A 14,887-nucleotide genomic window follows, 5' to 3' on the forward strand; every position below is an offset into this window, starting at 1 on the left:
TGAGTAGAGTGTGGTGCCATAGTCCAGCCGGCTGGTGATGAGGGCATGCGTCGCAGTCTTCCTAGAGTTGATGGGAAGCCACTTGAAGATTTTGCGGAGCATGTGGAAGCAGGCTCAGGAGACGGCATTGACCTGTCGTTTCATGGAGAGCTTGCTGTCTAGGTTGATGCAGAGGTTGTGGCCGTGGTCTTTCAGTGTGGGTTTAAGTTCCGCAGGCCACCAGGAGTCGTTCCAGAGGGCTGTGTGTTTGCCGAAGAGGAGTACTTCTGTCATGTCTGTTTTGAGTTTTAGGCAGTTGACCCTCATCCATGCTGAGATGTCCTTCATGATTTTGTGGAAGTTAACCTTTGTTGTGGAGGGTTCAGCACAGAACTATAGGACAAGCGGAGTGTCGTCAGCATAGGAGATGATGTTGATGTGCGTTCCGACGAGGTCTGTGAGCGGGGCTATGCAGATGTTAAAAAGTGTGGGATTGAGAGATCAGCCTTAAGGAACGCCGCATATCTTGGCTTGCGATATGAAGGGGGGAGGCGGACTTTCTGGGTGTGTTAATGAAGACAATATCTTAATCTTTGATGGTAAAGTACCCTTCACAGGGAACTTAACACTACTCCCTGTCTGAACTTGTCACTCAATAACAGAATTCAGTAGGGTCAGTTGCTCAAGTTTGTACCACAGCTGATCCAGGTAAGATAACTAAGCATAGGCCGTGGCTTCCACTGCTAACTCATTTGGTTCAAAGAGTACACACTCCAGGGATGTCCTGCTTGTTGCCCTGAGGCTTCTGAATGACTGAATTTCTTAAGCAGTACATGCGAAGCACAGGAGCTTGTCATAAATGCAGGGGTGTTTGAAGAGTATGAAGAGAAGTCTACCGCCAACACACTGGGAGTACTGTAAATACTGCCCAAAGGAGAATGGATCCAGATATACCCCCAGGTTAGGAATTTGACTCACTTCTCAGTGAACAGACCGGTAGGACTGCCCCCAGAAGAAAAGACAGGCTTGACCAAACCCTTGGAGCAAAGGCAGCTTGCAGCATCCATGGCCAGATGAGGAGCTATGCTCAACTCATTTATGCAACAGAGCCTCAGGGGCATATAGCCTACTCCAAAGGATCCTCCGCACCAGAACACTTTTGTTAAAATCTGCAAATTATGTAGCAAATGATGGATTATGTGGCCAATGTATAATTATGTGGAAATTTCTGCGGTTGCAGAAACCCATAATTCACAATGGCCCTGATGATAATGCTGGGCCATTGCAGTGAACCTCATGGAGAACCTAAGGAGACGTCTATGAGCGACTATAATTGGAGAATTAAGTAAACATCCTGGAGGTCCTGGGATGCCAACTATTTCTTCCCATTCAGGGCAAGCAAAAAATGTCTGAGACTGAATCCTGAACTTGACCTGCCAAATGAACAGGTTCAAAAGGCAGAGATCCAGAAAGGGTCTCAAACCTCTGTCTTTTTGGGGAACCAAAAGCTAAAGGAAATAAGATTCCATGCCCTTTCCTCTGGAAGCCCCAAGTCTACGCCCCCCTCTGCTTCCATAATCAACATGCACACTAGGCAGCATGTTCTGTGAGAAGGACGGTTCAGATGAATGGTTAGCAAGGGTAATGGATGACCCAGGGGCCTGAAAAGCGGTAGACCACTGTCCCAGTGAAAAATGGCAGTGTCAAGGAGGGGTCGGGTAGGAGTGAGGTTTTGAGGGAGCTAGTTCAGCAGACGACATAGGAAACTAGATCTGTCGCAACTTTTAGATCCACCACTGCCACGAATAGAGTAGTACATTTGCTAAGGTGTAAGGACTGGCTGTGAGGGTGACCTCCACTGGGTCTGTTGAGCTTTGGAACAGCCTGCAAGCTATCTGTATTGCTGATGAAATACATCTTCTGTGCACCTCATCAAGCATGGTTACAGGAGCAGAGCCAAATAACTAGTCCATCTGGTCACATCTGTGGGCCCTAGCAAGATGCACTTCTGCAAGGCAAGTTTTGACCTTCTCTAGTGCCGCTCAGATAATTTCAGCCAACTTTGACAGCAGCACTACTAACAACTCCAAGCACAACACTGAAACTGGCTCCAAGGGAGCCATCATGGATGAAGTCGGGTGGACAGGGTCTACATACTTATGGTATGAAACAGAAAGTGAGGGGTCACCATCATATGACAACAGCCAAAGGCACCACATGGATCCTCATTTCCACAACTTTTAAACATTCACAGGCCAGAGTCATGTTTACTTTAATCGCTTTCAAACTACATGACATAGGAATCAGTCAATATGAACTACATAACGGCTCGGCTCGTTCACCCCATGCCCCCTTTTACCTTAACCTGTCTTTTTCGATTTTTAGTTTGAAGTAAAACTTTGCCTTACGTTATACCTTCCCCTTAGGATTACACGTTTTTATTTTCAGACTTTTGGCTGTCGGTTCTTGAAAGACCTCTTGTGGACATAACAACGACTTATAGTGCCCTTACTTACCACTGGTTCGCTTTCTTGTCACTCATTTGACTCTTTTTTAGGGTCGAGCCTGCATTGCATGCACTCACGCATGCGTATCGCAGCGAGACGCTTTTGTATTTAGAAAAGGGCTCGGAGCCCTGTCAACTTCACATCAGTGTTTATTGGTTCGTGGGCTTCCCTAATAAAATCTGATTGTTTTCATTAGTCGAAGGCAAGCATACGTCATGCCTTTTCCGGTGGCTAGCCCTCCTCGAGCGCAGCGACCAAGTAAAGAAAACATGCGATGCTCGCTGTTTTCCATCAGGCTCGTGGACTTCTTTTTCTCCATTTTACTAGCGCGATTTCGCTTGGCAGAAGTCGAGCGCTTTGCACAGTTAATTTCACTTTTTCGGGTTGTATACACAAATGTACTTTTGCCCGATAGGTGAAAAGTCGGGTTAGGAGTTTACAACGCGATCAGCTCTAACATGAGCAAACGCGAGACCCGTTGCATTGTAAATGCTTGGTATTAGATGCCTGTCCTTCTGTTTCTTTGTTCCTCCCCTGGAGCATAGCTTCTTCGCCATCCATTTGTCTGGATGACTTATGTTTTTCCACCGCTTGCATTAAAGGAACTACCTTTTTCTCATTCTTTTAGCAATCCATGAACGTGCACGTGGTTCTTGCTCTTGGGTGGGCTGTTTTTTCTTTTCTTCAAATGCACTTATGCATTTTCAATTACTTTTTTTTATTTGCTGCACCAAGATAGTTGTCTGCCATCTTGAAACAGTAAATTAAAAACAAACTGGCGGCTGTGTCATGCTGTGGGCACGCACATGCATAATCTTGCTTTGTCAATGCTGCACCGCATGGCAAAAAACGTTGGCAAAACCAACAAGTCAAGAAGACAAGACCTATTGCCTTGCCAACGTCCGTTGCTAATTTGTAGCCTTTGTGACTTTACTAGCCCCACTTAGTTTTTGTTTTTCGATTTAATTAACTAATCTTTTCGTAACCTGAGGTAAATTAAACTGAGAAAGGGACATACCAACTTCTGAGCAATGCTTGAAAGCTAAACCCCACCCTCGGACCAAACCGTGAGATCCCTCGCTGCCCCTAGATACGGGGAGCTTCAGTACTGTTCCAGGTTTTAGGACACTGCGTTTACCTTTCGAAGCTTCATGCGATAAGGAAATGCATTGTGCGAGTCAATCTAGGTTTGCTTGCCCAGAACCCGTTTGGCCCACTCACCAACGAACAATGGGCCCTGATAATATGCGGTGAAGTGGCAACTGTACCTCGGAGGCATGACGTGGCAGGTGCTCAGCTGCTCATCACTTGAAAGACTCCACCTCCTTGCCTGGTTAAGCCTGGCCTCCGCCTTACCTTGTGCTGCATGCTATTCCAGCAATGCCGTCGCGCTGGAGACTGTTCTACAGTCGTTCCACCCACTCCAGGTTACACAAATAACCACTGCACAGCTACAGTTTGCAAAAAATGTCTTCTTGTTTGCTGTTCTTGCTCATTCTGTTGTTTAAAATGTGGCAAGCTCCATGAAAAAAATCCATGATACAAAAATATATGTAGTCCACTAAGATAGGTTATAAAAAAGTTACAAGCATGTGTGTTGCATGGCCATGTATGAACTGATAGATATTTGTACATCAGACCAGGCCTATAAATACAATTTTAATAATGAAAAGGTGCGCATCTGTTGGGAAAACATGACGTGCACAAATGCCACTCCCTCCTGTAGTACTCTACTGGTAATAGTTTTGGGAGAGTACATTGTTTTATTTCCACCTGTACTCTCTCACACTATACTATAGTGGAAATCGCACTGCCCTGTGCCCAGGGTTTTGAACTACTACATCAAGAATTAAATTTAAAAAAACAAAAAACAACACAACCCACACGTATTGAAAGGTAGAATATTTATATTCAACATTTAGATAAGGTGTGGGCGGCATACGTGGCAATGTTATATCATGAATTACTCTGGCTTGTTATATAATTTAGACATTCACTATAAAAGAGTATCAACCTAACTATTAAATAGTTAGGGGTTCCCGTTTACGGCCACGTTCTTCGAAAGAGACCTATGTGAAATTCTGCAAGGGCTGCACGCCAATTAGACCGCTTCAACACTGGGCTAGGATGAAACGCGCAGCTTGCATCATGCTTTTAGACTGCCTCTTAAGTTGTTCAAGAACACGGGGCAAGGAAGAGACGTACAAAGTGCCCAATTATGACTACTTGTGAAACGATCACCAACTTCATCATAGACCTGACAGTCTAAAATGTTTTTTTTTTTTTTTTTTTAATTTCAACAAAATGTACATTCTGTGCTATGCACATTCCTAGCACCAAGTTATTAATGCACTTGCCAGGCAATACTTGGCCTATGTCGTCTAGTCTGAACTTTCTTCACGTGGTCCAGTTATTGTCTGTTTTGCCCCGGCATAGAGCTCGGCCACCTGCACATCTAACTCCGAAACAGGGCTTTGGTGCAAGATAGTTCCCTTTGAGGGAGACGGTGCAGAAGAACTTCTCTGTTACTCCTCCAACTCCCTTATGTGACAAAAGGTGGCACCCCATAGTACTCAATTACCCTACAGATGTGGCACTAGATAAGTTGATCCCTAATGATTTATGGTCATCACTGAAACATAGGAGATCCACCTTGATTCGTTAAGGAACCGAATGATTGGACAATACACCAAGACAAGGGTGCGGCTCTGATGTAGTTATTATATCACCGGTCAGTATGTTCGTAGTACTTAGCACCGGAGGATACCATCTTATGACGATAATGAAGCTGCCTGGAAGGAAGAAATCTCAGTCCAGGTTAAATCTGTCAAATTACCAAAGTTTTAAATTGCTTGGTTTGAAAGATATCTGAACATAAATGGGCTCAATTCTACCATCCACGGTAATACTTTATAGGTTTTTCATTGAAGCCTGTGACAAACCATCATTAATGGGCAACTGCAAGTCTGAGGATAAAAAGTTTACATCATCACAAAGCTGGAGTGGTCAAATACACCCATAATAATAGCGTGCATGCCAATTTCAATTGACCCCTCATTATTCACTGCTGTGTCAAAGACAGAAACCGGACTGGAAGTCTTAGTGGCTCAATGCTTGTCTTTATATAACTTTTTGTTTGATATAGGGGGTCGGGTCTAAAGATATTTGAAACATTAAGTAGAAAGACACTCTCTGATTAACTTTCTCTGTTATTGTATTACTGTGTAATCGCTTTGGGCACCGAGCACCTATGCTGTTGAATTTTGAGTTTTAAACCTTAAGGTATGATTTTTGGATTAAACATTCATTTTGACTAACAAATGTTTGAACATTAATTGGGTTGGCAATTTGATTACAACAAATTGTGTAATTTGTTTTATAAATGACACCTATGTGAACCATTCTTCTTTATACAGATTCTGACCCAGTTCCCTTCCAGGGATATTGCGCTGCAAAAATGATACTTGTGGTGCAATGTTTGCTGACCATCATCTCTTAGATATGTAAAGGCTGCGTTGCATGGTACAGCTTAGTGGTCATGGAAGTCATATCACACTCACTATGGAAAGATTTTACTTGCTTCTCTAAGAAAACTAAGAAATTAAAAACTGCTTGTTTGGCTTCCTGGGGAATTGGCATTCTAGGGCGAAAGCAGTTATTTGTGCAGGAAATGAAAACTGGCAGATTTCAAATCCTCTAATACAAGGAGGCAAAAACTAGGCCCTAGTCTGTGGGTTTGCAGCAACATGGACGAGGAACGTTACATCATCCTATCACATTCTTAAAACAGTTAAACATCCTCCTCTTGTAAATGAAGCGATCTTAGCTTCTAGCTCCCAGGACTTGGTTCTATTTTTTTTAATCCGTTTTTAATTACTGTACAACTTCTTCATTTATACTTTCGCTAAATCACTTTACAACCTAGAAAATGCTTGAATATCTTTGAGCATGTTCTGAGTTTTCTAAGATACAACAATTAACAAATATTTAACAGTGTGCCATTTAACTGCATATAGGCCTAACCAACTGTTGGGTAAAATATAGATGAGGACCGTCAAATTCCACATGTAGCATTTTTGATGTCGGTTTCTGATACAAAGACAACTATTAGCTTGCAGTAATATCATGACATCCCCACTCACTGTAACCACAGGAGTAGTCAAACACTCATCTGTTCATAGTGCAGACATAAAACACAGTCAACTCATTATCGACACGCACACAACCTAAAGGAACCAGTTCTGTCACATTAAATAACTCAGGGTCTTCGAAGTACTTATAACAGATAGACTCAAAAGAGCTTAATCAATAAGTAAATGTGTTTACCTTGGGGAGGTTTTTCCCAGGAACACTGGGGAAGTCGTGGTGTTCATTGTGGTAACCAACATTAAATGTAAGATAATTCAAAGGTCCATAGTAGGAATAGGTTTCATGTCCTTTCAAGAACATGTAATGTTCCGCTATAAAGTGTCCAGAGATTGGGTGTAAACCCAGTCCAAGAATTGACCCTGCAAACATGTAAAATATGGTTTTACCTCCAAAAAAGTGGTAAACCACAATATTGAAGGCGATCTGAATAGACAAGTTGATAATTTCAAGTCTAGAGATTGGTTTAGGGTTAATACAGAGAGGCCGGACTGCATAGAAGAGAGGCTGCAATGTAATCCAGATGAATTTCCTAAAGCGGGTACAGAAAAACCAACCCTCAAAGTCAGTTGGGATGTCTACATCAATGCCATTCCCTCCTAGATAGCGGTGATGATCCATATGATACCTCTTGAAGGAGACCGAGTAGGGAAGACCAAGGGGGAGATTAGCAAATATTCCAAACAACCTGTTCCATATCGCTCTGTTGTTCCCAAAGGCACTATTGTGGGAGATCTCGTGGATGGCCAAGGTCATGGAATGACTGATGCAGCTGCCAAATGCATAGGTCCAAAATAGAACCCACTTCCATTCCAAGTCTTTAACCAGGTAGAACGCAGTCAGCTGGGTAAGAACCATCAATGTCACGATCCAGACCAAATTGAAATCGGGCTTCATCAATGTTTTAATTTCTGGATATTTAGCTGTGTAGAAAAAAAAGGAAAGAAATGTAAGCAGTTTAGATCCCTCCTTTTCTACAAAAGGTCTCTTAAACCAACAATACACTGGCGTGTGACTGGTGTATGATTTTCCAAAACTGACTAAGTAGATGTATTCATACAAAAAGACCAACAGCAAAAAAAGACAAAATTAGGAAGCTGAATCAATTATTTGTAATTTCACAGAGCGCAGACGTTATCTTAGAGACAGCCGAGCGCCCTGTGGCAAATGAAGGCAGCAAAAACACCCCCCCCCCGACTCATCATTTGTATTTTAAGTGGCTAGTGAATCACTGAGAATTTAACGGTTTATTTTGGCAAAACAATACAGATATTATTTAACAAAGCAAGATAGCGGGGCACTCCAGCCAGTCAATGAGATCCGGAGACGTGACAAGGAAGTAGCTAGAAAAACAACATACCCCGCAGTCTGAACCATAAGGCACTGGGTGAGCAAGCAAAGCAAACTATTCCAATCCTTTCTCAGGGCAGAGGGTATTGTTTTTACAGGGAATTTTAAAATATATTGAGCACAAGCTGCATGGATTTTACAGTTGGCTTTGAAGCATTCATCAAGTACTCCATTATGTTTATTACGTGCCAGACCAGTTTGACCCACATTACTACCGACGTCCCCCCCCTCTCACGATGCCGCCCTCCCCCCCCCCCCATTAAAAAAAAAAAAAAAAAAAAAAAAAAGAACAATTTTGTTCAAGCAGAGGCAAAGTAGAGCATTTTCAGTCCTGGTTCTCTGCGAATTGCCTAAAACGTCCTAGGGGGTTAATAGTCCACATTATCTGGGTCCATAATTTAACACACTTCCTGTTATTTTCCACGAAATTATAGAACACATCATGGTTATTCTTGTTTACTTTCCATTATCTTTCATATTGGCATTGTAACTCTTCCAAGTTGGTTACAAGTCATAACATTTCCCCCATCCTCCCACTGCACTTAAATTCCCAGTCGAAACACAAGTTAACAAGCATTTGCAATCCAATAGGTCTCGCATTTTTTGAGTTAGAGCGATTGGCATTGTAAATTCATAACTGGACTTTACTTTGCCACATAAATTGGTCAATCCTGCCTCATCATGTTGCCATTTTCTTGCCATATCATTCCAGAGGCCCAGCATTTAACTAAAGCACTTCCATTTACCTTCTTCCTCTATCTGAAAACATATACAATTATCATAAAAATCTTTATCAGAAATAAGCATTTGGCATTTGAGTGTAATGCTGAAAACCCCATAACAAAAATGTAATTTAGGACAGATTGGAGGGTGAAAGGAAAGAGGGAGTCAGGAGCAAAGATGGAGAGGACAAGTGGCCTAGTAACGGTGTCATTGGCTCTGGAGTAAGAAAAGAAAATGGTTGACTGGAATTTTGGTAGGAAAACAGAAGTAATTAGAGCTGAGTGAGGTCCGTAGGTCTCTGGGCCCTGGTACCACTGCACCTGTTGCTCAATTGATAACTAGGCCTCAGGAGAGAAAGCAGATCGGCAGAAAAAGAGAGGCAAAGGAATAACAGACAAAAGAAAGAGAAAAGGTTGCAAAGAAATGAAGCGAAAGAAAGAACAGGAAAATGAAAGCACAACTAAGAAGAAATAGAGCAAACATGCGAGACAAAAGAAAAAAAAGAAAAGAAAGAAAGCCAACGAACAAAAGATAAAGAAGAAAAAATAATGAAAGAAGTGTGAAAAGGAGAAAAATGAACATTAGATAAAATGGAGATAGTGAGAGAAACAAGCAGCGAAAGAACCAGGGCATGTATGTACTGACATTTCCATGAGACACAGAATGGGATAACCACTTTGACACTTCGGGTCCCGACAAGTAACTTGTGGCTTCCACATACAGACGGGAGAAAGTGGGAATTATAGTAAAACGTGACTTGATAGATGAAGATAAGAAAAACACCAGAGAAAGGAAGCAAGCTCTATAAAAAAAAAAATTTTAAAAAAAGGGACGCATACCGAGTCAATGGAAAGAGCAAATGAAGATGAAGAAAGAATGAAGGGGAGCGAAAAAATAGTGAAAGAATGGACTAATGAAGAAAAAAGAGGAACAAAACAAGGAAAGAAATAACCACATTTTTGAGACTTTGAAAGAGGAGGTAGCAAGAGGAAGAAGGAAATAAAAACAAAAAAAAAGGGAGAGGAATAGAAATAAATAGTTGAAAGAACTGTTAACATGTGGATTTTGAGAGCTGGAAAGAGAAAGTGTGTGAGAAAGAAAACATTGAGAGTAAACAGAGTAAAAGGAAAGAACAGAGTGAAATAGGACAAACAGACCCTTCCCAACTAAATGTGGCAGCTAAGAATAGATTTAATTGGCTCCCCTACGTCCTCAAACGGAAGTAAGAGTGTGGAACAGCCCGGGGCACTGCAGAACAGCAGGAGGTGCATTAGCAGAGTTGTATGTGAATCCCAATACAGCAATATTGGAGCGCTTCAGATCAGAATTGGGGGTGTATATATAGAGCTGTGTCCCAGCCCATTGGTGGAAAAACAAAGGCAACCGGGGAGGAATGAGAAATGGAGCGCTGTGTAATTCCGGTTACTTGAATAATGGGGCGCTGCAGGTTAGGGTTGAGGTGCACTGACAGAGTTGTATGTGGGCTGCAGTACTGGAATAATAACAGGCACACAAGGTCAGAAGTGAGGTATGTTAATGGAGCTATGTGTGGAACCTAGTATTGGCGTGCAAGTGTTGCCGAATGTTAGACTGGAAGTGCCCTGGTGAAGTTGCGAGTGAGACCCAGCATGGTGTACGCACGGGCCTTAGGACGGGTGCACTGACTAAGCTGTGTTTTGATCTTCTGGGTCCAGTATTGGCTTGGCAGTGGGACTGGATATTAGAATTGAGCTGCTGTAGTGGAACTGTATGTGAGAGGGGTCCCAGTGTAGGAAAGGAAGTGACCTTGCCAGGGTAGAACTGAGGTGCAGTAATGGAGCTGCGCCCGAGGTACCAGAACTAAAACAGCAGAGTGTACTGACTGTAAGAACTGAGGCGCTCTAGCAGACAGCGTGGGTGGGATTCCTGGCACTGGCACTGCTGAGGCCTTAGAGTGTGTGAACTGAGGTACATTGATGGAGTTGCGAGTGGGATCCCATAATGGAGGCGACTTGGGCACGGTCTCAAAGGACTGCGGGGCTCTGGTAGAGTTGGTAAAGAAAAGCCAATGAAGGGTGAGAGCCAGGCAGCTGAGCGAGGGTGCAGACAACCCACAAAGACCAAATGTGATAAAGATAACAGCCTGATTTATTGCCTGGTTTACAGCTAAGCTCAGAGCAAGAACGCTCTGCATATGAAAATGGAAGCTACCCTGGACAGTAGCGGAAACTAAGTAAAAAATAAAAAAATTAAAAAGTTCCCTACAGACTTGATAAACAGGACAAAGCGTAATTATACAGTAGTTGGTCCCTGCTCCCACATAGGAGGGACAAAGAGGCATGACTGACCACTAACAAGCAAGTATTTTGAAATTACACTGAAACTAACAAATGAAATAGGTGGAAGTCCACAGAAGTTTACTTAAAAGTACACAAGAGGTTGTACGCTTACACACTCGACCTAAAAAGATCATACACTCCTAAACAGTAAACAGCTTGCGTTTCTGAATATGAAATCTAACCTAACACACAGGTTCATTTTGGAAACATATCCATGACGTTCCAAATTATCAAAGGCTCTGGCCTCAGATTGCATTACGGAAAAGGTCATAAGAATCCTTGCTCAACCTAGGTAATAGAAGGCTTAATTCAGCATGAATCATGCAGTAGCAGCGGTTGCGGCAAATGTTCTTTGGCAAAAATTAAACAGTAAGCGCGTGCCCACATCAGCATGCACTATTCCTTTAATGTAACAGGAAAGAGCATTACCAATCCCTCCCAAATGTCAGCCTGATAAATCTTCAAATACACATTTTGTTCATGAAAATGTGCTAGCTTTTCCTCTTGGGTAAATACACAAAACAAAACCCTTCCACCTCACACTCAACAAAAACTTGTGTATAAAAAAATAAAAAATAAACGTTTTTCACTACAGGACAGCATTTGTTTTTCATCAAGTATGTGCACTTCTGCCACACAGGAAAGAATCTGACTTTTGTGACATGTATCACAATAACCAGTCAGGAATACCCATCACAAGATCATTACAATGCACAACAGATGTCATGGGAGGCCACAATATGCCTTCAACAGCAACGATAATGGCAAAGATACTTACAATCCGAAAAGCATAACCACCTTAATCACTGCCACTATTATGCAGGGGTGATGGCCAACACGATGTCTAGGTCAAAGTCAATTAATGCATATCATTTATCTTATCGTCGTAATAAAGTTATGCGTCACCTTAAGCCATTAACAAGTGTCAAGCAGTGAAGAGCTCTGGGGCAGGCCAAGGTTCACAAACCTTTGTTTAAGTACTGTAACCGAGGTCTCAGCGATTTTCTAATTTCCCGCTTCCACCCACCTGACAGATCAAGATGGGCTTTCAATTGCAATCAAGAACCACAGCTTCGAGATCCACTTGTGAGAGCTTGTGAGACTGACTTCCATTTAGGGGCAATTTGTTTTTGGCTATCAATGAAATATTGACTATCTCCAGTCAGTGTTTGTCATGCCCGTCAAGTCGGGCCAGCCTCGGACTGGTTCGAGTATTTCTAGATTGCTCTGATGTAAATAAGGATCTCCTTCCAGAATGGCTGCAATACGGGCAGAGCAATCAGACAGAGCAGGTCTCCATCCTGAAGGCAACCCCACCAACATTTTCACACCTGGGTCCGTAAAGGTTGTCTTTTCTCACACTGGGGTAAAGTAATATGTTTGTATAAAATTTCTCTATGCTGAACACTATGGCACCACTTGCGGATTCCCTCCCACAACTCCTTCCACTCCCCCAGATTCATATCCCAATTTTTCATGTATGACTATTTGGTATGGGAGTTACCTTCAGACAAAGCAGAGTACATATTAGCGAACGGACCATGTGTGCAGGTATAGATGGTTAAGAACTTTTCAAATTGTGTTTGTTCCCTTGTACTAGCACTCTTATTTTCTGGAGGTATGGCCCGGTGTTTAATTTGGAAGTATCACATGCACTCCGATTCGTCCTGCTGCAATTCCCTCCTGCAAAGATTTAAGGATTTAATGTCCCAAAGAAGGAGAATGAACAAATCACTCAAAATCAAGTAACTCTCTTAGTGCCACTAGCTAAACTTCAGGGGTGTGGAATTTATTAAAATATCTACTTGTCCACGGGACAGGTTGCTTCTCAAATCTACTTGTCCTGTAAAAAGATCTACTTGTCCCTTTGGTGCCATGTAGTGTGGCGCCAAATTATGGCAGCAATCTCATTATGTAAGAGCTCTGATAATAGCCTCTCTGATTATGCCAGGGCTACTACCATAGTAGGGCTTGAATACTTGCAGTTTCAATCCCTACTGTGTCAATTTCCTTATTTTTCCACCTTTCTGCAGATCTGCATACTGGGGCTGGAGGAAGCAGTAAGCAATAGTTCCAGGGCTGGAATGCCTTTGAGTCTGCAAACCTACTAACCTGCATGTTTTAAAGATCTTCACCAGCTTCTCTCTAATATTTTCCCATAATAAGAAAGGTTGGACATTTACTCCTGACAATGGCAGAATTAGAACTTCTTCCAGGGTTGGGAAGAAAGTGGCTGGAGGGAAAATGAACTTGCAAATGCTCAATAGATTTTCACATGAGCAAATCTACACATGCGTATTTACCCATGCTAAAATACAGTTCACAAATATTTTATAGGGGTGCGACATATACCATGGGTGCACTTTTGTGACTTTCTTTAAGAATTTGGGGCCACATTGCAATTGTAATCGTATTTATATAGCGCTTACTACCCCTGACGAGGCGTCAAAGCGCTTTTCGATGAGTAGCACGCTACTCCGGTACCCAACAAGAATTAGTGATGGATTAGTATAATTTAAATGAGGAGTACAGTTTTAGTATTATTATGAGTTAATTTGAGTTGCGGATATGAGAGTTTGTTAGTTAGATTGACTGGAGTAATGGAGGGGTGGAGGAGGAAAGAAATCCAGAAGTATTAGTTGGGAGTTTATCCTTCATTTACTCAATCCAAAGGCTTGAGATGAATAAAAGGGGAGCGGAGGAGAAAGAGGATGTGGAAGGGTTAGGGAGAGCATAGTAGCAGGGTGAGCTGAATGCAGGAGAATTTAGTAGGGTTGTGTGGGAGGTCACAGAGGTAGAGTGAGGTTTGGTGAGTTAGATGTGGAGGTGGAGGGAAGAGCTTAGGCAGAGATATTTAGGAGATGAAAGTGGTCGAAGGGATTTGGGATGAGTCCAAGTGAGAATGGAGGATAGTTTGATAGAGACATGACATAAGAGTGATGAGTAGATAAGTGTGATAAAAAGAGAGCAGAAATTCATAGATATCTAGTATAACAACCCATGCTATGATCCACAAACATGCCAGGCACAGAAACAACATATACACATACATACACATATATATATATATTTATACACACACACACATGAATACACACACATATGCACATACAATACATAATTAGAATCATGGGTAAAAAATACTTAGTCAGACAGGTTTAAAAGAGTGTGTGTGTATTTTATTGTTATTGGTTTAGTTTCTGTAAAATGAGCATCGTGGCCTACCCAACCGGAGTATTTTCTACGAGTATGTCAGTAAGCGTTACCTAGCATGTTTTATATGCCCCGTTTATATTGTACACTAAGGGTACGTGATGGGCCACGGGGTAAGCGTCTCCAGCAACCTTGTGTGCCTTTGGCAATGTGATTGTTACTAGTGCGTCTTTGTGGAGATGTCCTTGTGCTTCTGAGCATCAACAACGCACCACCGGAATCGGCGGTAAACGCATTGGGGTCGTTTTGGAAAGCTGTCCATCATCCTGGTAAAAGGCGGGAATTCCTTTACCTACTTCGAGGGTGGACGGGGCGTGGCTCAGCGGGCGGAGCTTACAGGTGCTTTATAAAGGGAGAACCTTCGACTCTGTGTCTCCAGCAGAGGAAGATAGAACCCGAGCGTCACAGTCAGATACAGATTACGCTCCAGTACATCATCAGTTCACCTCCAGGAAGGATTCTAGATCTTTTCTGCTATGGGATCTCTGAGCGTACAGCCTTGCTTTATCTTTGCCAAGCCCAAGAGTTAGGGTGGCTTGTCCTTTCCAGAGGCTGAGCTTCAACTGCGGCACCTGCTACGTTTATATTTCTAAGTGCTTCCTGTTGAGGTTTAGTTTCTGTAAAATGAGCATCGTGGTCTACCCAACCGGA

The 14,887-nt window shown here is 42.5% G+C and overlaps 1 protein-coding gene across 2 annotated transcripts in view; it reads right to left on the reverse strand.

Moving 5' to 3' along the window:
- Window positions 1-14,887, reverse strand: part of DEGS1 (delta 4-desaturase, sphingolipid 1) — an 85,614-nt gene that overhangs the window by 8,314 nt on the left and 62,413 nt on the right. For both annotated transcript variants that reach the window (XM_069233827.1, XM_069233828.1), the window contains exon 2: window positions 6,813-7,555. In XM_069233827.1, the coding sequence (XP_069089928.1) occupies window positions 6,813-7,555 (743 nt within the window). The remainder of the gene's footprint in view (window positions 1-6,812; window positions 7,556-14,887) is intronic.

This window comes from Pleurodeles waltl, chromosome 5, assembly GCF_031143425.1.
Source record: "Pleurodeles waltl isolate 20211129_DDA chromosome 5, aPleWal1.hap1.20221129, whole genome shotgun sequence".
NCBI classification, from domain to species: Eukaryota; Metazoa; Chordata; class Amphibia; order Caudata; family Salamandridae; genus Pleurodeles; species Pleurodeles waltl.